Source organism: Rhinatrema bivittatum, chromosome 9 (genome assembly GCF_901001135.1).
Source record: "Rhinatrema bivittatum chromosome 9, aRhiBiv1.1, whole genome shotgun sequence".
NCBI classification, from domain to species: domain Eukaryota; kingdom Metazoa; phylum Chordata; class Amphibia; order Gymnophiona; family Rhinatrematidae; genus Rhinatrema; species Rhinatrema bivittatum.
This window is the reverse complement of record NC_042623.1, coordinates 201,591,235-201,612,830: the sequence shown is the minus strand read 5'-3', so window position 1 is coordinate 201,612,830 and position 21,596 is coordinate 201,591,235. Positions and strand designations below refer to the sequence as shown.

Here is a 21,596-nt window from a genome sequence, read left to right as displayed (position 1 = left end):
AGGAAAGATAAAGGAGTGAGCAAAGCAGGAAGCAGTTGGAAAGGGAACAGTAGATGCCTGGTGCTGCTGCAGGAAGGAGAAAATGTGTTCTAGCACCGAGGGAAAGATGGCTCTCACAGGTCTCTTCTTGCTTTCTTCTTCTTACCTTGTTGGTGGCACCTATCTTGTAGATGCCTGTCCACATATGAGAGAGAACTGAAGAACAAACTTTGTGGGAACAGGAGGATTGTGGGAGCACAGGGGTAGGAGTGGTGGAACTGGAGATCTGGAATGTAGTCATAGGTAACCCACTGTCAGAGTTTGTTCAAAGTAAATGGTTCATTTACCTTGATGGTCCATTACCTGCTATTAAGTTCACTTAGAGAATAGCCACTGCCATTAGCAATGGTTACATGGAATAGACTTAGTTTTTGGGTACTTGCCAGGTTCTTATGGCCTAGATTGGCCACTGTTGGAAACAGGATGCTGGGCTTGATGGACCCTTGGTCTGATCCAGTATGGCATTTTCTTATGTTCTTATTTTTATAATTTTCTTGTAAAAGTCTTAAGAATATTTACTGAAATGATAGAATAAAATTCTTTGGCTATATCTGGGTGCTGTTACAGCCATTTCTAAAGGTTCACTTATTTACTTTAATGTTGGATTTATTGTATCACCTGCAGCATGTTTGTCAACTTTTATTTTGACTTATCTGAGAAACATGCTCTGAAAACATTGGCCTGGACCACTACAATTTCTAAGTGTTGTGAAAGTGGAGCCTTGGGCCGAGGGGGAGTTGGCGCAGTCTGCAAGGAGGAGCCCTCAGGTCCCCACCGTTGGCAGGCGGAGCTGACTGAAGCGGAGGCTCAATAGGAGCTTCATGAATATCAACCCTCATTCCCCTTTGTTGCACTCACCGGCCAGCTCCCTGCATCCCCCGACGCGCCGCAGCTACTCGGCCTTCCTCTCCTCCTGCGCCGGGCCTTCTCCAGCATACAGAACACCGCCAGCCTCTCACCGGCCGGGCCCTTTCCCTACGCGCGCAAGGCTGTGGCGCATCTTAAAGGGCCAGCAGCAGGAGCTTCCGCGGGCCCCGTCAGATGACATCATCACCTGGGCCTATTTAAGCCTGGTTCCTGGGCACCTCCTTGACTTGGCAATGAGTTCCCTTCGTGCTGCGATTCCTTGTTTGGATCCTGTGTTATTCTGCCTTCCAGTGCCCGCTCCTGCCTTCCGGTACCTGCTCCTGCCTTCAGTACCTGCTCCTGCCTTCCAGTACCTGCTCCTGATTCCTGTTCCCGTTTCAGCTTCCTGTTTCTTCTCCCCTCAGACAGACCGCCCTGGTTTCAGACTGGATCGGATCTCACGCTGTTTGCTTGCAGCCTGCCCAGGACTTCGGATCAGACTTCATGCTGTTTGCTAGCCACCTGCCCAGGACTTCGGATCGAACCTCTCTGTTTGCTAGCCACCTGCCCAGGACTTTGGATCAGACATCCTTCTGCCAGGCCTCAATCGCTTCTTGGATCTCGTGCCTACTTCGTCGGCGCTTCGACACAGGGGCCCACCTAAGTCCAGCTGGCCCCGGCACCCAAGAGCTCAACCTGCGGGGAACGGGGTTGGTAGTGGTTAAGTTCTAGCCAGCCCCTAACTTCCACCAGCCTCGCCTCCTGACATTGGGAACCTGCGGTAGGTTGTCCTCCCAGGTTGCGTCAAGTCCAACTCAGGCCAGGGGTCCACATCCCACATCAAGGTCCCAACAGTTTGCCAAGTCCATGAACCCTGCAGAGGCCTCGGCCCTGCAGACCATACTGGGCCTGGCTCAAAAGATCTTGGAGCAGCAGAAGGTATTGGAGTCCCTCGCCTCAGCAGTGGAACGCTTTAGCCAACATCTGGATTCCACTGTTCACCCAGGTGCTTCGGCGTCTGCAGCGATGAGGGCCCCAGCCCCTCCACTGGCTGTACAGTTGGTGCTGCCCCTTCCGGCATCTCCTCGCTTCGCTGGGGATCCTCAACTCTGCCTTGGCTTCTTGAACCAATGCCATATGCACTTTTGTCTCCAGTCTGTGCTCTTTCCAGATGACCTCACCAAGACAACTTATATACTCTCCCTCTTGGATGGTAAGGCCCTAGCTTGGGCATCACCATTCTGGGAGCGGGCTGATCCAGTGTTGAAAGACTTGCAGTGCTTCCTCTCACTCTTCCGCACCATCTTCGACGATCCCAGGAGGCAGTCTATTTCTAGTACCGTCTTGTTCCCTAACGGACTTTGTCATTGAGTTTCGCACCATGGCATCGGAACTTCACTGGGGTGAGGATTGTTTGCGCTCAGTTTTTCTGGAAGGCTTGACAGGCCAGATTAAGGATAAGTTAGCAGCCAAAGACTGCCACCCTCGCTGGATGGCCTCATAGAGCTGGCTGGACAGATAGATCGCTGACACCAGGAGCGATCTCAAGAGTTACATGCTCCCAAGAGACTTCCTCTGTCTACCCTTCTCCCAAATAGCTAAGGTTGCCTCCGAGGAACCCATGCAACTGGGTCCGAGGAGCGCCTCCGACATCATCGTGCGGGACTATGCTTGTATTGTGGTGAGGCAGGACATCTCCTGGCTCAATGCCCGGTACGCCCGGGAAACGCACGGGCCTAGGTCATGTTGGGGGACTACTCCTGGGCCTGACATCTCCCAATCCCCCTCTCACACTCCCCATCTCTCTCAAGGTGGGTGACCAAGAATTCCACACTCTGGCCTTGGTGGATTCCGGGTCAGGAGGCAATTTCATCCTCAAATAACTGGTTCAACACATCCGGATTCCCACTCGCCTCGCTCCGGTACCTCTTGTATTCTCCTCCATCTCCGGGGAGCCTCTACCGGGCAAGGTATCCCATACCACAGTCCCGCTCATTCTTCGTAGCACTGGTCTGCACGAAGAGACCATAACCTTCCACATCATTGACCACTCCATCCATCTGGTGATACTCGGGCTACCCTGGTTAAGGAAACATTCTCCGCAATTTGATTGGGCATCCTCGCAACTCTTGCATTGGGGTACTGCCTGTCAGGACTCATGTCTAAAGTTGCCCACAATCCATCTCTGTTTCTCCACAGCGCTCCTTCCTGCCGAATTGCCACCCTGTTATGCCTCCTACGCGGAGGTCTTTTCCAAGCAAGGCGCAGATGCCCTGCATCTGCATCAGTCCTTTCACTGTGCAATTAACCTCCTGCCTAATACCAAACCACCCTGGGGAAGGGTCTACCCGTTTTCCCTCTCTGAGACCCAGGCCATGTCAGACTATATACAGGGAAACTTAGCCAAGGGATTCATCTGCAAATCCACATCTCCTGCCAGGGCAGGTTTCTTTTTTTGTGGCTAAAAAGGGCAGTTCACTCCGTCCCTGTATTGACTACAGGGGTTTCAACGCCATCATGTTGAAAGACCATTATCCTCTGCCTCTCATTGCTGAATTATTTGATCGCCTGCAAGGAGCCTAGATCTTCTCCAAGCTTGACCTGTGGGGAGCCTACACCTTATCCACATCTGGGAGGGCGACGAGTGGAAAATGACCTTTATTACTCGCGATGGGCACTATGAGTACTTAGTCATGCCATTCGGACTCTGTAATGCTCCGGCTGTTTTCCAGAATATGATAAACGAGATCTTCCGTGACCTGTTGTACAAGTGTGTCGTCATCTATTTGGATGACATTTTAGTCTTCTCCAGGGATCTCCCGACCCATCACCAGAACGTTGCCCGATTACTTCAACGTCTTCGATACCACAGCTCTTCGCTAAACTTGAGAAGTGTTCGTTCGAGAAGGAAAGCCTACCCTTCCTAGGGTATATTGTCTCCCGGCACGGATTCCGCATGGACCCGGAAAAGCTTAAAAGCATTCAGGAGTGGCCACAACTGATGGGTCTGCGGGCTGTTCAGTGATTTCTTGGGTTCGCTAATTATTACCGAGCCTTTATCCACAATTACTCCAGACCTGTAGCCCCAATTACTGCTCTGACCCGCAAGGGCACGAATCCTAAACTGTGGCCTCCAGAAGCCATAACAGCCTTTCAACATCTGAAGTCCACTTTCCTCCAAGAACCTTGCCTCTGGCATCTTGATCCACTGTGCCCCTTTGTGCTTGAGGTGGATGCCTCTTTCGAAGGAGTAGGGGCAGTATTAAGCCAGCACACTCCATCTGTGTTCCTTCTTTTCTAGACAATTCTTGCCAGCAGAATGGAACTACAGAATCGGCGACAAGGAACTTCTGGTGATTAAGCTTGCCTTCGAGGAATGGTGCCCCTGGTTGGAGGAATCCCAATACACCATCACGGTATTCACGGACCAAAGGAATTTACAGTACCTTCATCAAGCCCCGCGGTTGAACCCTCGCCAAGCCCGTTGATGAGGGACTGTGTGAGAGGGGAGGGGGTGTGGGGGAGGGGAGGTGAGAGAGGAGAGGAGGGGAGAGGAGAGGGGTATCAGAGAGAGGAGGGGAGAGTGAGAGAGCAGGGGGGTGAGAGAGGGGAGGGTGAGAGAGAGAGCAGGGGATGAGCAGGAGTGTGTGTGAGAGAGAGCATGGGAGATGAGAGAGCGGGGGGAGGCATGCTTGAGTGTGGGTTTCAGAGAGGGAGCCTATATGAGGAGATTGTGAAGGAGCGTGTATGTGTGTGTGGGAGTTTGGGGGCTCGTATGTATGAAAAAGGGATCGTGTGTATGTGAGGCTGCTAGCCTGTGTGAAGGGATTGTGTATGGATGAGACAGAGCCTGTGTGAAGGGGTGCATGAGATAGAGAATTAGGTAGCCTGTGTGAGGATGTATGTGTGAGAGAAAGGGAGCTTGTGTGGGTGTGTATGCAAGAGAGAGGGCCCTGTGTGAGGGGATGTGTGTGTGCTAGAGAGTGAGGGAGCCTGTATGAGGGTGTGTGTATGTGTATTAGAGAGAGGGAGCCTGTGTGAGGGGCAGTACTGAGAACAGGGTCAAACTCTGGGACTGGTGATAAGAGTAGAAGGGGTTGAGCCTAGAGATGGAGGGGAGAGATACTGGCAGGTGGAGGAGTTGGGGGTCTGAGAGTGCAAAGTGGCCAGGGGAGTAGGGAGAGTGAGTGGAAGGGACACTTACAGCAAATTTCTATTTTATTTATTTAGTTATTTAAAAACATTTTTATACCGGTATTTGGTGGAGACCGTCATATCGGTTTACATTGGTTAACAATTATTTAAAATAATAAAATCCATCAAATAAAACAGACAGTATACAACAATGTCACTATTACATTATTAAAATTGGTTACAATTTGCATTATAGACCCTAAACATATCACATGTACAGACAATTATGATCATAGACAGTTGCATGCCTTTCATTTATAGGATGTTCTATTTTTCTTGCTTTTGTTCTAGGGAAATTCTGATCAAAATATTTAAAATTCTGCATCTCTAAGTAATAACTTTTTTCTGTATTAATTTAAAATGTAATTACTTAAAGACTGCCATGTAAATTGTGTTATTTTGACCAATATAAAGTTTGCAGAATTTTGCAGAATTTAAGGTTTTTATGCGCAGAATTTTACATTTTTTTTTTTTTGGGGCAGGATTCCCCCAGGAGTAATAAGAGAGTGCATAGCTTGTCTTTAAGTGCTGCAGATTTTGTCTGTAGGGAAGCAGAGAGAAGATGACCCTCATCCTTTCTTTCAATTCCAGGAATTGTTGCTGTTCTGTTCTGTGCCGTCACCCAGGCCCATTATACCTACAATAACCTGTCACCAGATTCCCAGCTGAGGACAAAACAGGTAAGGACCGAGGGGGGCATCTGACTTTGACTTGTCTGCTGACACTGTGGCCATGCCTGAATGGAGCCTGTAAATGGGCAAAATTCTCTTCATTAGGAGGAGCATGTTTGTAGAGATCTTGTCAAGTAAAACAGCAATTCTCCTGGTAAGAGAAAAAAATATATAATTGCATGTTCTGTCTGTCCTGAGGAACTTGAAATGTAGAGAAACATGCAATAGCAATCTGAAAGATGGAGGTGCTGCAGCTGCTGCTGAGCTGTCTGAAGGCATCAAAACCAAGACCCGGGGTGGGGTGGGGGAGAGGCGCGCGAGAACGGACGGGCCACTTGGAAGTGTGAGGAAGGTTAAGGTTTGCCATTCGTGCTTCGCAACGGCTTGACACCATGGGGCACGGCCCTCAGCGTGAAGAACTGGGAGTATGGTTGTTCTGTCCGCATTCCCATGTAAGATGTAGGAGCAGCAAACACGATTTTTGAAGGAATGGCTTTTTTTTTTTTTTTTTTTTTGCATTTCTCATCAGTTCCTTGAACTTCACAGTAACCTACTTAAAGGTGCAGCCCTCTCAGGATTCCTATTTAGAAAATCATGTAGTTTTTTTTTATTTTTTTTTGTTTCTGTTTTGAATTTTATTTTGTTTTTTGAAAAGACTGTTAACATTTTGTAAGCGTGCTTAATGCCCCCAACACTATGAATCGACATATAAGACCACCATATTCTTCTGCATTACTTAAAAATCGGCGTCGCTGGGTACAGCTTGAGATTGCTTAAATCTTTTCTGTCCGGTAGATCACAGTGGGTTATTTGGTGCGGTTCTTACACTTTTTCTGAATGCTCCCTCGTGGTGTCTTCCAGGGAGCTGTACTGTTATCCATGCTTTTCAACATCTGTACCCTCCCTTTGAGCCAGTGGTGGTAGCTCGTTCTCGTATGCTTTTGACATACAGCTATGTGCGCCACTGAGGGGCCAATGTAAAAAAGCACGTCAATACTTGCGTTGGTTTCTACTCCTGCTCTAGCACATATTTTTCTACGCTAAGTTAACTCTGGCATTTAACAGGAGTTTTAACATGGAAAGACATGCTCTAAAACAGTAGAGAAAACCAGAGCTAAAATTAGCACAGGTGCATGCAAATCCTATTAACTATTCCCAGCAATACCAAGAGGTGTGTTAATCACAGACAGCTTAAGGCACAGTTAAGGAAAGTTAACTCCTGAGTCAGCACATTTCTGGCAAGCTTGTTATTGTATTGTTGTGCCCAGTATGTTAGTGTCTAGCTGCTTCTACCACAGTGGGCACAGCAGTAGAATAACGGCCATCAGAAATGTGAATTACTTCACCTTGGTCCCAGGGATTTAATTTACAGCGTCAGCTCTGCGGGTAGGCACCTACAGCTGAACGGCACAACAGTGCTTATGCATCCCAACTTTGGCATACTGTTCAGTTGTAGATGCCCACCCCAGAGAGCATATACCTTGTTCAGCTAGTTTTAGGTGTCTACTACAGAGAGCTTATTATACTTTCATTTTACTTGCCATGCCTTGCTAAAATGGCATTGCATACAAAACTGGTGTTGTGCATCCCAACTTGTAGGCACATCCCCACATACTGGGCCATTTTGGCAAGGCATACCGACAGGTGCCAGCCTTACACTGGAAATTGAACTCCTGGGTCTGAGGTGGAGTAAACTCACATTTCTGATGGCCAATGTTACTCTGCTGGTGTGCCCAGCCAGACGCTACCACATGGATACAGCAATAAACTAACATGGCCACCAAAATGTGACCTAATTTTTACTCCACTTCAGACCTAGGAGTTACATTTCCAGAGTTGTGTGAGCAGAACAATTTCAATTGTCCTCAGCCATACACACACACAAAAGAGTTTCTCCCTCACCACTCACACCTCCCACCCCCAAGATAGCCCACTTACAACTCTACCGTCCCTCACATCCCACACCTCACAACATGGGGGGGGGGGGGGAAAGAAGGCTACAGAGTGGACAGTATAAGGGGGAGTGAGAGATATACACACACACACACGCACATACACCCCTCTCATACCTCCCCCTGATGGACAGTGCAAGTCTTGCATGCAATACCATTGTACCACAGTGCCAGTGTGTACTGTTCAGCTGTAAGTGCCTGCCCCATTGTAGCAAGGCATGGCAAGTAACATTGAAGTGTAAGCTGTCTTGGGCAGGCACTTAAAGTTGAATAGTAGGCACTGAACTGTGAAACAATGGCATTGCATGCAAGATCGCATCTTGATTTGGGCGCATTCAAGGCCATTTGGACAAGGTATGCCATGTAAAATGAAAATGTAAGCTCTCTCGAGCAGATAGCTACAGTTTTCACGCTTTTGTGCCTGAGTTGGGATGCACAGTGACAAAGTGTATACTGTTTGGCTGTAGGTGCCTTCCCCAGAGAGCTTACCCTTTGATTTCACTTGGCATGCCTTTCCCAGTGACCTTGTAGCTGAGGTTGGCATTGAGCATCCCGACTCGGGTACAATCTTGCATGCAAGGCCATTTTGGTCTCACGCCTTCCAGCTTCAAGCACTTATCTCCCTATTCCTGTTTTTAAAGTACTTTTTAAAGCACTTTTCGGCATTAGTGTGGATTTTCAGGTTGACTCACCTATTTAATTTAGTGTGCATATTTTTTACTCCTGTTTGATTTGCATCCCGTTAGCTTATTGCAGCCTACGATATTATTGCTTTCTACCACATGCATCAACCAAAATCTGTGCTAAAATGTAACTGTTTCAATGTATTTTTTAATTTTATTTATTTAAAAACGTGTATTTCGCACATATCCGTATGTTCCAGGCAGATAACAAATGCTTTCACAAAAATTCATTATAGCATGGACTAAAACATAATGCAATAAATATAAACCAACATTAAAACAAACTAAATAAGATCAAATTGCAATCAGAAACTGTCATCCGAAACCAACAAGGAATAAATTAATTTATAAAGCTACCAAGCTGCTGTCTGCATAGCTAATAAACAGATTCATCCTAATTAAGGAATTCACTGCAAGTTACTGAAAGCCTTTTCAGAAAAAAAAGTTCTTTACTGCCTTCTTAAATGTGGACACACAGATTAATGATCTAATGTAATCAGGAAGCTCATTCCACAACTGGGGGCCAATAAGGGGAAAAAGCATGATAGGTTTTATTACACTGGCCCCTGGGTGAACACTGAGTAGAGGCATTGCTCACCTTAGTGAGTGTACGTCAGATGTCGCCCAACGGCTGCAAAGTAACAAATTCACTGTTTCTGGATTTTCAGAAAGCATTTGACAAAGTACCTCACGAGAGACCCTCCAGGAAATTAAAAAGTCATGGGATAGGAGGCAGTGTTCTACTTTGGACTGAGGACTGGTTAAAAGATAGAAAACACCGAGAGCAGGGCTGAACGGTCAATTTTCTCAATGGAGAAAGGTGAATAGTGGAGTGCCCCAGGGATCTGTACTGGGATCACTGTTTTTTAAAATATTTATAAATGACCTAGAGATGGGAAAAATAAGGTGATCAAATTTGCTAATGATACAGAAGTTTCAAAGTTAAATCACAAAAAGACTGTGAGAGATTGCAATTGCCTTGTGAGATTGGGAGACTGGGCATCCAAATGGCAGATGACACTTAGGACAAGTGCAAAGGTTCCACATTAGGAGTCACCATTCAGGGAAAGGATCTAGGCGTCATCATGGATAATATGTTGAAATCCTCTGCTCAGTGTGCAGCGGCGGCCATGAAAGCAAATAGAATGCTAGGGATTATTAGGAAAGGAATGGAGAATAAAGCAGAGAATATCATAATTCCTCTGTATCTCTCCATGGTGTGACTGCACCTTGAATATTGTGTGCAGTTCTGATCACCACATCTCAAAATAGATACGGCAGGATTAGAAAAGCTACAGAGAAGGGCAACCAAAATGATAAAGGGGATGGAACGGTTTCCCTGTTTGGAAAGCCTAAAGAGATTGGGGCTCTTCAGCTTGGAGAAAGCTAAGGGGAGATACGATAGAAGTCTATAAAGTCAGTGGAGTGAAATGAGTAAATGCAAATCAGTTGTTTATTCTTTCAAACAGAGGACATGCAATGACGTTACTGGGTAATTCATTTAAGAAAAATAGAAGAAAACATTTTTTTACTCAGTAAATAAACTCTGTAATTTGTTGCTGAAAGATATAGTAATAAGGAAAAGTCTAAATATTCCACAGGTCTGATACTACGGTGGGAGTGATGGTTTGTGATGGGAGTTGCTTTTTGGTGACCCCTTGAGTGATGGGGAAATCTCAATTGATCAGTTGAGCACTGTTTTATTTCCTCTGGGGTACATATTCAAAAGCCATTTAGATGGATAACTCACAAGTAGCCGTCTAAATGGGTTAAACGGCATATCGAGCCTCTTATCTGGCTAAATTATAGCCGGATATGTTGTTATCTGGCTAGCTGGATATAAAAGGGGCGTTTTGGGGGAGTTCCGAGGAGGGGGGTCCCATTATCCGGCTAACTTAGCCTTGTGGGGCCGAATAACTTTAGACTTATCCGGATATATTCAAAAAAAGAATATATCTGCTTAAGTTATGTTCCATTAAAAAAGAAAATTGCAGCCTGTCCCTCGCTTCCCTGCCTCCCGGAGATTGCAAATTTGAAATTTTAGATTTCTAAGGGGAAAGTCAGAATGGGGGTGGGGGAGCGGCAGGAGGACTCCCAGAGCCAAAAATGGGTTTTGACATTAAACGGCACCGTTTTGGGGGGGGGGGGGGGGATGACTAGTTTGGCCCCGTAGGACCTTGGCAACTCAGATGCTGGGAGGGCGGCGTGGGACAGGCCGTAATTTTCTTTTTTAAGGGAACATAACCAGATATATTCTTTTTTTGAATATCTCTAAGTCCAAAATTATATGGTTAACTATAGCTGAATAACTTTATACATAACCGGCGATATTCAGAAAGAATATATCCGGCGACCTGTAGCCGGATATCTTGTCCACTAAACGTCCTACTGAATATGAACCCCTCTGTTTTTGCTCGTCACTATTCATTATACTCAATGGGGCAGATTTTCAAAGCCTACGCATGTAAATCCAGGCGGATTTACGCACATGGGGGGGGGGGGTTACATGTGCCGGGCCTATTTTCAAAAGGCCTGGCGGCATGCGCAAAGCCCTGGGATGCGGGTACGTCCCGGGGCTTGAATGCGGGGGCGGGGCCGGAGCCTCCAGGCACAGCGGCCATTTGCTGCTGTGCCCGGGATCGTGGGCCGGCCTTCGGCTGGCACGCACAACCTACGGCTGTCCGGAGGCAGGCGCAACTTATAAAATAAAGGTGGGGGGGGGATTTAGGTAGGGCTGGGGGGCGGGTTAGATAGGGGAAGGGAGGGGAAGGTGGGGGGGACCGAAGTAAAGTTCCCTCCGAGGCCGCTCCGATTTCGGAGCGGCCTCGGAGGGAATGGGGAAAGCCATCGGGGCTCCCCTAGGGCTCGGCGCACGCAAGGTGCACTAGTGTGCAACCCCTTGCACGCGCCGACCCTGGATTTTATAACATGCGCGCGGCTGCGGCCACATGTTATAAAATCGGGCATAGATTTGTGTGCGCCGGGTTGCATGAACAAATCTACTCCCGTGCGTAGCTATTAAAATCCGGCCCAATGGGGTCACTATTTTTTCAGTGGGGGTATTATGCTCCTGGTTAGAAGCGCTTTACTGTTTGACCTGTCTGAGGGCTGAACACATTCCAAATTCCAATTCCAGCTGTCAACTTTTCTCCAAGATTGTTTTCATCTATTTTTGCAGTTGGCACCTATGATTTGGATTTGTATACATGCCACTAGCAGCAGGAGGGCATTCTGGCCCTGCCAGATCTTTATCCAGCAAACATCGATGGACGCAGTTTGCAACTCTTCAGCTCTTGCAATTTTTCTTTTGTTCCAGTAAGAAACACTGGACTTCTTGTTATTCTCTAATTGTAGGCAATTTTGTTTTACTATTTTGCACTACTAACCGGTATCTGGCTGCTTGTTGGCATGGCAGGACAGGGGATTTGTATTTGGAACTGCGGCGTTTTGGCTAATGCTGCTTTTCTCTATGTTGAATGTTTGATAAATTGCCTTTTGTTTCTGAGTTGTACTGAAAAATTGAAAATGTTGGGACAGTTTATGTTTCACACTTTATGTTGTATTGGTGGGAGGAGGTTGGAGAGATGGGGAATGTGGATTGGTTGGGTTGCTGTTCTGTGCTGGGTTGGGGGGGGGGGGGGGTCATTTTAAGGCTAATCCATCTTTTGGGTCTCCATGACAATCCTGTCTGGGAGGCTGTGGGTTACTAGGAGTAGTATAAGTTTAGTGGAACTTCAGGATTTTGAACCTCTGGCTTTGTGTGATTTCAGGTCAGGAGCCTTCCTGGGGAAGCTATGCTAGCTCAAGAGGAAGTGAGGGTTTAGCAGCATCCCAGGTAATGTGGGCAGGGCCAGGCTCAGCCAGACTCCTATTGGCTGTGAGTAAACCCACCCCGGTTACACAGCTGTGCTTTAAATAATAGCCTGTAAGAAAGCGCCATTGCTGGCACAGCATCCCCCGTGGATTGGCAGTGGATTTTGACTTAATGTGGCACCGGAAGAAGTGCTAGCTGTTTTGGGTCTCTCCCATGCTATCGCTGGGTAAGGGGAACTATTAGGGATGTGAATCGTTTTTATAATGAATTGAAATATTGTACGATATTTCTTAATTCGTTATATATCGGGTAAATCGTGAAACGAACACATTTTCCCCCGAATTTTCGTGAAAATCGTTTTTTGGGTTAGTGCGCACTAACAAAGTTTATTTTTGTTATTTTTTGTTACTGCGCACTAACTCCCATTAGCGCGCGCACTAAGCCGAAAACGATTTTTTACTAAAAAAAAAAAAAAAATGCCGATCCACGGGAAAACGAGATTTTCCTGCGGCCACACGAAGCTGAAAGCGCAAACGATCAGGCACCCGATGCACATCCCTAGGAACTGTACCTTGTCTAGTTTGATTATCCCCTCCTGCAGCCATAAGTCAGGAAATACCTGTTTTGCTATTTCTTTGGTTTCCTGTATTAAAGAATCAATGGAAGTGCAGCTACAGCGTGGTCCTTTTTTCCCTGACAGGCGTGGGGTTTGAGCCATACTAACCCTAGTAACCTATAGCCTCCCGGGTGAGATCGCCATTGAGCCCCGAAAGGAGGATTGTCTCTATTTAGTGGGGCAAGGGGAATGGTTCTTATAGCTGGGTTCTGGAGGTTTTCTAGAGTAGGTTTGGGGTGGTTTGTTTGTTGTTGCTGTTTTAAAAAAAAACAAGGTTCTAGATAGCAGGGGTAAATGGCACAGCAAGCTGGAATTTACTTTTGTGTAGTGGGGGAGGGACATTCTCTATTGATGATGGAATCTTTTGATCTAGATCTTTATTTTGTCCTTCGATTATTTTTTTTTTTTGTTATCTTCAAAAAATTAACATGTGTTTCCATTCTGTAGTCTGACCAAATATTATTTTCCTATGGTTTTAAAGATGAAATGTTTCCTTAAATGTCAGAGGAATCTCTTCTCCTATTAATAGAAAGTGCATGTTCCAATTTGTGATAAGAAGTGGGGTCCAGATTCTAATATTACATGAGACCCACCTTACTAAGAAGGAGCATGAGAAGCTGAAAGGGGTTTGGCTGAGGCAGGCATTCTGTGCTTCCTTTGGCCTCAGAAGTAGGGGAGTTTGTACTCTTATAGATAAGAACCTATCACTGATTGTCCGACACTCTCAAGCTGATCCTCAAGCTGATGTCAAGCTGATGTCTTTCCTTGAATGTACCTTATATTCTGTTAATTTTACATTACTGAATGTTTGTGGGCCCAACTTGGATCAAAGTGAATTTTTTTGGTTTTCCAGCATTACAGAAGAAATAGCTCTTTTGGGGTTTGAACACCACTGTATTGGGGATGAGTGGGATCTTTGCCTGGATCTCCCCGGTAGTTAAGACTTCAGTACCGAGATTGGGCTTTGGGATTCTCTTAATTAATAAAAAAACTTGATTGATTCCAACTTATTGATATATGGAGATACCAGCATCCTGCGGATAGGGATTACATTATTATTTTAGGTACTTCCCGAATTTTGTCTCTAAGATTTATACAAGTGACATTCTGGCTAGTTCTATCTCAGATCATAATCCTGTTGAGATAAATGTCTCTGTAAACACCTTTGGGCACCAAACTATCTCAGGCACTGTCACGTGGGTAGCCAAATGGTAAGGCTATAGGGGTTTTAAAGATGGTATGGAGATAGTTTGCACACCCAGGGTATCTGGGTCAGAAAATAAATCAGAATAGAAAAATGATTTCACAGGCACTTTTACAAATTAAAGGATTTTATTTTGCTGGCAAATAGATAATTTTCTAGGTTCTTCACCTCTAGAAATAAGTGTAATTATTGAACGAACAAACCTTTCAATAATGTCAATAATTTCAATGAGAAATAATTTACTTCTGGTGCACAAAAACAATTTTCCATATGTGACTCTCACTCTAATTCTTAACACAGTTTGGAATAGAAACCGGTTCCTGTAGTAGGATTACTTTTTAAAGCTTCAACAGCAAGAGGAAATGTGGAAAAAAGGATTTGCACTCACAAAGCGGGGAGTTAGCTGGCTTGTTACGGCGGTTACTACCCCAAACCAAATAAGCCTGATACTTCACTTTCAATGCATATCCAGCATAGCTCTCTGCTTCAACGGCAGGGGAGAAGAAAAACTGATACTTCACGCATATCAAGCATAGCTCCCTGCTTCAACGGCAGGGGAGAAGAAAAACTGATACTTCACGCATATCAAGCATAGCTCTCTGCTTCAACGGCAGGGGAGAAGAAAAACTGATACTTCACGCATATCCAGCATAGCTCTCTGCTTCAACGGCAGGGGAGAAGAAAAACTGATACTTCACGCATATCCAGCACAGCTCTCTGCTTCAAGGCAGGGGAGAAGAAAAACTGATACTACACGCATATCCAGCATAGCTCCCTGCTTCAACGGCAGGGGAGAAGAAAAACAACCAATAAGGGCTGAATAACATAGTCTGGGTAAAACAAATAAGCATGGGTGTAGCTTTCTTATTGCGGCGGTTACTACTCCTACTACCCCTAACTAATCAAGCTTGATATTTCACTTCACTGCTCTCTACATTAATGGTGGGGGTGGAAGGGAAATAGAACCAAAGAGCTAAGAGAAACAGATAAGTATGAGAAAAAAATGTGTGAAGCTTGCTGGGCAGAGTGGATGGGCCGTTTGGTCTTCTTCTGCCGTCATTTCTATGTTTCTATGTAGAACAAATATTGAATTTCAACTGTAATTCAAGAAATTTGATTCTTTGTTATTCCAAGCTCTTTAGGCAATTCAGGAAATCTCGAGGTAAGAACTTTTATCTTTAACCCGATTTAACTCAATGACTTTGACCACTTGCTTGTCAATGTGCGTTGCACTAGTGTATTTTACCAAAATTGTGTCACAGTTTATTGGTACGTACTTATCTTTGATTGCTGGGTAATAATTTTTGAGAGCGCTGCTTGTGAACGCTGGGTAGAGAGCGCTGACCCAGGAATGATCTGAAGCTTTGGTGGTTTGTGATCGAGGAATAGCTCTCGCTGCTTGATGGCGCAGACTGGACCTGATCTACCGCTCTTGACCGTGAAGTCTCAGGATACAGTGGTTCACCTGCTGTGCTATCCCAAACCAAATCAGTAATAAAGACTGACGGCCTCACACTGCCAGTCCTCCGCAGCCTATAATGTTGCTAGCATGTGTGTAAAATGACTCTGGAGTTCTTGCTATTAGAAATCAAAAAAATAATTATTTCAACCCTGTCTAAGGATGCTTGCTTTGAGAGAACTCACAAAGTAAAGGAAATATTTAATCACGCTCTTTCTCTCTCATTCCACATTTATTTTCCAATAAAGACAGGAACAAGTTGTAGGACTTCTACATTCCAAGTTATGTCAAAGATTTTTTTTCCTCTGAGGAAACAACACAGACCTGGAAATTTATTTACAGGTCTGTGATTTACAGGTCCTGTGATTAACCACTGTGGCACCTTTATCTACAGGTGGAGTGTTCACAATCTGAAGTCTGTGGGACTTAACAAACATTTTTCTTTCCGAGGCAATATGTATTTCAAGTAAAGTAGCTCAGAATCAGACCACCAATCATCCACTTTTCTCACATCCATTTATCTATCAAAGCTGGCAAAAATAAAATAAAAATAATAGGAAGATATAATTTTAGCTAATTTCTTATCTCAGAAAAGGATTAAAATTACAATAAGCACACTTTCACACACTGTCACAAACAGCTCTGCCGGCAGCCTATAGCTCATAGCCCTCTCTCAGACTGCACGGGCTTTTTCTGCCTCAGACTGCAACACTCTTTGCAGTGAAGTCTCAGGATACAGCGGTTCACCTACTATGCTATCTCAAACCAAATCAATAATAAAGACTGACGGCCTCACACTGCCTCAGGATCTATGTGCTTTCTCTGCCTCAGACTGCAACACACAGCCCTGCCTCAGATTTCCAGCACCATAGCTCTCCCTGCCGCCTCCAGGGACACAGATCTCTCTCAGTCTCTGGCACACAGCTCTTCCTGCAGTCTCCATGTGCTTTCCCTCTGCAGCTTCTAACACAGCCTCTGACATACAGATCTGCCTCAGTCTTCATGGTTCTCCTTGCAGGTTCTATCACAGCCTCTCTCTGCAATCTCCACTTGCATTCTGAAAAAATCCTCAGAAGAGATCCTTACTCCTCTGAAGCCTCTTCAAGAAATAGTTCTCATCTACTTTAACAAGCCTTCTTATCCACCAAGGAACCTTTTAAAAACACCTTGACTAAGGAATACAGCTTTCAAAAGAATTTTTAGTATGTTCAAAACATTCTTTTAAGGCAGATTATGTCTCAAAATCTATCTGTGCTTTGCCTCAGCTTGGGATTATTTTGCAGACCTGATCACCCCAGCTGCCTTGCATAGAACCTGGGGTAGGCTAGTGTTACCATGGCATTGTCTATGGGATGGCAAGGAGTTTTCTTTTCTTTTCTCTCTCTCAATCGGGCTGATACAGTAAGGGCACGTAAGAAACAGTGCGGCAGTGTCGGGTGCCCGCTTGTTTGCCACGCGCATATTTTGGTTCACATACCGCTCGATTCAGTATTCAAATTAGACGCAAATCCAAGCAGCGTCCAAAGCGCGTCAATGAAGCGGTAGGCGCCTATACAGTAGCCAGGGTGCGCTGGTACCTGTCATTTGAAATGTCATTACAAATGTAATTGGTAATGTCATTTGAAATGTCATTCCACCAGGTAAGTGGATGGTTCTTTTCTACAGACCCCGCTGCCTTGAGTGCCCAGCCGGATGTCCAAGCCGCGACCTTGGACGTCCAGCCGGGCGCTCAAGGCAGCGGGGCCTCCGATCATGGATGCCCGGATACAGGTGGGAAGGTCCATGAACGGACGCCGTGACCTTGGACGTCCGAGGTCGCGACTTCCATTCATGGACCTTCCCGCCTGTATGCCCTGCTGCCTTGAGCGCCCGGCCGGTCATCCAAGCCGCGGCGTCCAAGCAGGAGGAAGGCGCCATATGGGCGTCCGTATGGGCGTCCGTATAGGGCGTCCGTATAGGGCGTCCGTATAGGGCGTCCGTATAGGGCGTCTGTATAGGCCGTCCATATAGGGCGTCCATAGAGACATCCGTATGGGCGTCCATGTCTCTGCTGGACCCCGGAGCCTCAGGACGCCTAGCGGATGCCTATCTCTCCGGTGTCCATAGAGTCGTCCATGTTCGGAGCCTCAGAGATGCCCAGAGATGGATGGTACAGTTGAACCGAAACAGAACACATACCTCCTCCAGTCTTGCTGCTGGGTTCTCCGGTCTTGCTGCTGGGTTCTCCAGTCGGATGGGTTCCCCTTGCTGCTGGGCTCCCCTGTTCGCCTCTCCAATCTGCCAAGCATTTTGAGCATTTCTCAATCGAGCATTTCTCATTCTGCTTCTCAACCGAATGAAAAATATCGCCAGAGTCAGTATATGCATGTTGTCCATGGCGCTGTCCGGTACGAAGCTGACTGAACACCACACTAACGCCAGGGATAGGGTAGGCGGTAAATATTCAGGTTAAAGACGTGGCAAATAAGCTGGTTAACAGGGCAATAATTTGGGCGCACGTTACTGTATCGGAGGGAATAGCTAATCCGATCATTAACATGTCATATACATGCGGCGGGCGGAAAGGGATACGCATCCTTTTCGGCAAGTGGTAAGGATGTGGAGATTGCAGAAAAAGCTGATACTGAATCGCGGGTACGCCTTACGCATCCAAAACGTGCGTCCAAAGTGGGTTAAAATCCGGGTAACCACGGCCACGCTTTACTGTATCGGCCTGTCTGAGAGCTAGAAAATGAAACCAATAAGAAAACTCCACTTGCACAGTTCAAAATCACAGCAAACTTTCAGGTTAGCTTCTAAATAAATGTAACCGTAGTCCTGTGTATTTTCATGACCATATTAGCTGTTTTGACATTTTTCAGCTAATTATATTTTTAACTTACATAATAAATATTTTTCTACAAAGCAAGGGTTAAATTCATATTTATATGATCTCATCTGGTGACCACTACCACCAAATCCCAGTTTCTGACAGGTTTTAATCACCTTTTAAACTTTAATTTTCCTACAGGCACTGTGTAGGCAGCCTCTCGCTGACATCACTGCCCCAAGTCTGTGAGAACCCCTTGGCCTGCACTGTAATCATGCCGGGGCTTTGATTACAGCCCTGACACTATCCTACTGGCTTAAAGATGGCAGCGGCAGCATTCCTAGCGCTGCTGCTGCCACACTGAGCTGCATTTATCTATTTTAGAAAAACTTATCATAGCACTTCTGGGTTCTCTGTGGCCCCAGCAACAATTGGGCAGGTATTTATTTTATTTACCCCATTTACATCTCCTTTGAAGTTCTACAGACAGAATGTACCCATGGAGGTTTAACACTTGCCTTTGGGAGATGTATATCCCAAATTTGTTCAAAGAAGCAGTTTCTGACATTAATTTGTATAACCCAGTGGAGGATTACCTGCCTATTTTACGATGGGAGGCTTTTAAGGCTTTTCTTAAGCGTAAAATAATAAGCTACACCAGCTTCCTTCGGAGAGAGCATAGGAGAAAGGCTGATGAACATTGATACAAAACAGGGATTTAGAGGTACAACACAAGAGAGAATATTCACCTCATTGAAATTACTGGAAAATAGAAGGGAGCTAAAGTCTCTGGAAGTTGGGAAAATTTGTATAGCCCTAAAATACACTGAATTGAAATTTTATTAGCATGGTGACCGAGCTAGGAGCTTTTCTGGTTAGGTCTGATAAAACAAAGGCCTGTAGATTGCACATACATATCATTAGGACACTAGCTGGGATATAAAGGTAATCAAATATTCTTTTGTTCAGTACTTTACAGACTTATACGAGGCTTCTGCTGAAGTCAGTAGAAAAGCTATCCAAGAATTTTTTTTGCCAGTTGAATCTGCCAACAGTGTTGGATATTCAAAAAAGACTGGTTGGTAGCTCTCATCTCTCTGCTAGAAATTCAGGCTGCAGTTAAAGCACTTCCAGGCAGGAAATGTCTTGGCCCAGATGAGTATCGAATAGATTTTTTAAAAATTGTTTTTGCCTGAGGTGGCCCCCTTTTTATTGCCAGTTTATAATCCGAAAGGCAAAATGGGTCCAGTGCTCGGTGATATAGCAGATGCCACCATCTCCTTTCTACATAGAAAGGAAAAGAGTATAACGCCATCAACCCTGCTAATAATTCTGGATAGATGTAGATTCTGGATAGATGTAGATTTTTTACATCTATCCAGAATTATTAGCAGGGTTGATGGCGTTATACTCTTAGAAAACTTTCAATTAAACAAGAAAGCTTATGGATGCTATTTAAAATATTTCTTTGGGACTTTAGCAAATTAAGAAAAATTTCAAAAAAATATTGACGTGAGAGAGAGAGAGTGGTGGTTGGAAGTTGATGATTATATCCATCATAGGGTACATGTGCACCACTTTTATAAAATATGAAACTTTCAACCTATCCCTAACAAAAAACTTTTCTTGAATATTGCACTAAAGAAAATTTTGAAAAAAATGTGAAATTTAATACAGTAATAACACAGTGGGTGTTTGTTGAAATATTATAAAAAGAAAAAAAAATAAAAACACAAAAAATTTTCTTGCAAAATCAGTCGGCATAATACAGGACATGATTGTCCCAGTGTAATTGATTATATTTATAGTTCACTGTTCTAGTGGTGGAGTGAATTTAGGTGCGTCACACTTTTTGATTTGGCCATCGAACCCTTTGCAGCGGCTATTAGGCAAGAGCCGGATATTCAGAGTCTCCAACTGAGGGGCCAAGAGCGCGAGATTTCTTTATATGCGGATGGCGTTTTGATTTATTTAATGGACCCTCGTTTGTCTGGCACTGATTTTTTGGCTCTTTTCTATGTTTATGGTACCCATGCAGGTTATAAGGTTAACTTAGACAAGTCCAAATTATTGTCTGTTTGCTTTTGTGTAGTGTGCAATGGATTTAAATGTCTTGGAGTCTATTTTCCCCAAGTTTCCTAAAGATTTATATGTAGAAACTTATGGTGCATTGATTGGTTAATACAAAGTGATTTACCTGCTTGAGAATCTTCAGCTCTCTCCTGGGGGGCAGAATTCATCTGATAAAAATGAATGTGCTACCCAAATTGCTGTTCTTGTTTCAGCATGCCCTCTGTTCCATCCCAGCCCATGTATTTTGATGATTTACATAGCTTATTAAATGTATCTGGCAGCACAAACAAGCCAGAGTGAAACACAAAAGGCAGCAGGAGGAATGGCCTTGCCTAACCTGGGCAAGATTGGTTTGTCCTAAAGCTTGACTAAGTAATTCAGAGGGTTCTTGGCATGGTCTGGAAAAGGATCCGGCAGAAGCAGTACATTTGCTATGCTTCCTTTCCTACCTCATGATTCTCCTCTTCTGGCACATACCCTTCAGATTTGGAGGCAGGTAATCAGATTTCTGGGGAGGGATAGTGAATGTTTGTCTCCTATAGTCCCAATCTATGAAAATCCTATTATCTTGGGATGTACTTCTTCACCCACTTTTAGAGAGCGGAGGGATAAGGACTTATTTTTTTGAATCAACTTTGGGAAGATAACGGGTTTCAGACCTTTCATGCTTTGTCAGGAGTATGATCTGGACCCACTTCTGCTCAGTAAATGCAACTGAAACATGCATCGTTGGGGTGGATTAGACCTCTCAAAACCATTATGGCCCTTGAATGGTATGTAAAACTCTTTAAGTTACCTAGATACCTCTTCTAAGGGTATTGCAGCTATATACTGGGGTATAATTCTAGGTAATGTCATGCGCATGCAGGCTGGGATCAGGGGTCACCCCCTTAGGAGCATGTAGGACTTCAGGGCTGGGCTTGTGTTGGGCTTACGTTGGTTTTCTGCCTAGCAGCCCCTTCCCTTCAGGGAGCCAGTAGGGATTGGATTTGATGACTGAACATCATGGTAAGGCAGGCTGAACAAGGTCACTAGGTAAGGCAGGAGGCCCGGAGGCCACAAGGCAAGGAGAGGTCTGAAAGGCAAGGAGCAAGGTAAGATAAGTCCTGGAGGCCACTGTTGAGAAGGTGGACCCTTGGACCGAGGGGGAGTTGATGCTACCTGTGGGGAGGAGTTCCACAGGTCCCTACCGTCAGTAGGAGAGGCTGGAGACAGGCAGAGACCCGTCTGAACCTT

At 45.2% G+C, this 21,596-nt stretch overlaps 1 protein-coding gene across 5 annotated transcripts in view; it reads left to right on the top strand.

Moving 5' to 3' along the window:
* The window catches only part of SLC9A9 (solute carrier family 9 member A9), a 902,600-nt gene that overhangs the window by 336,898 nt on the left and 544,106 nt on the right, over positions 1-21,596 (top strand). For all 5 annotated transcript variants that reach the window (XM_029617398.1, XM_029617399.1, XM_029617396.1 and 2 more), the window contains one exon: positions 5,671-5,759. In XM_029617398.1, coding sequence (XP_029473258.1) covers positions 5,671-5,759 — 89 coding nt within the window. The remainder of the gene's footprint in view (positions 1-5,670; positions 5,760-21,596) is intronic.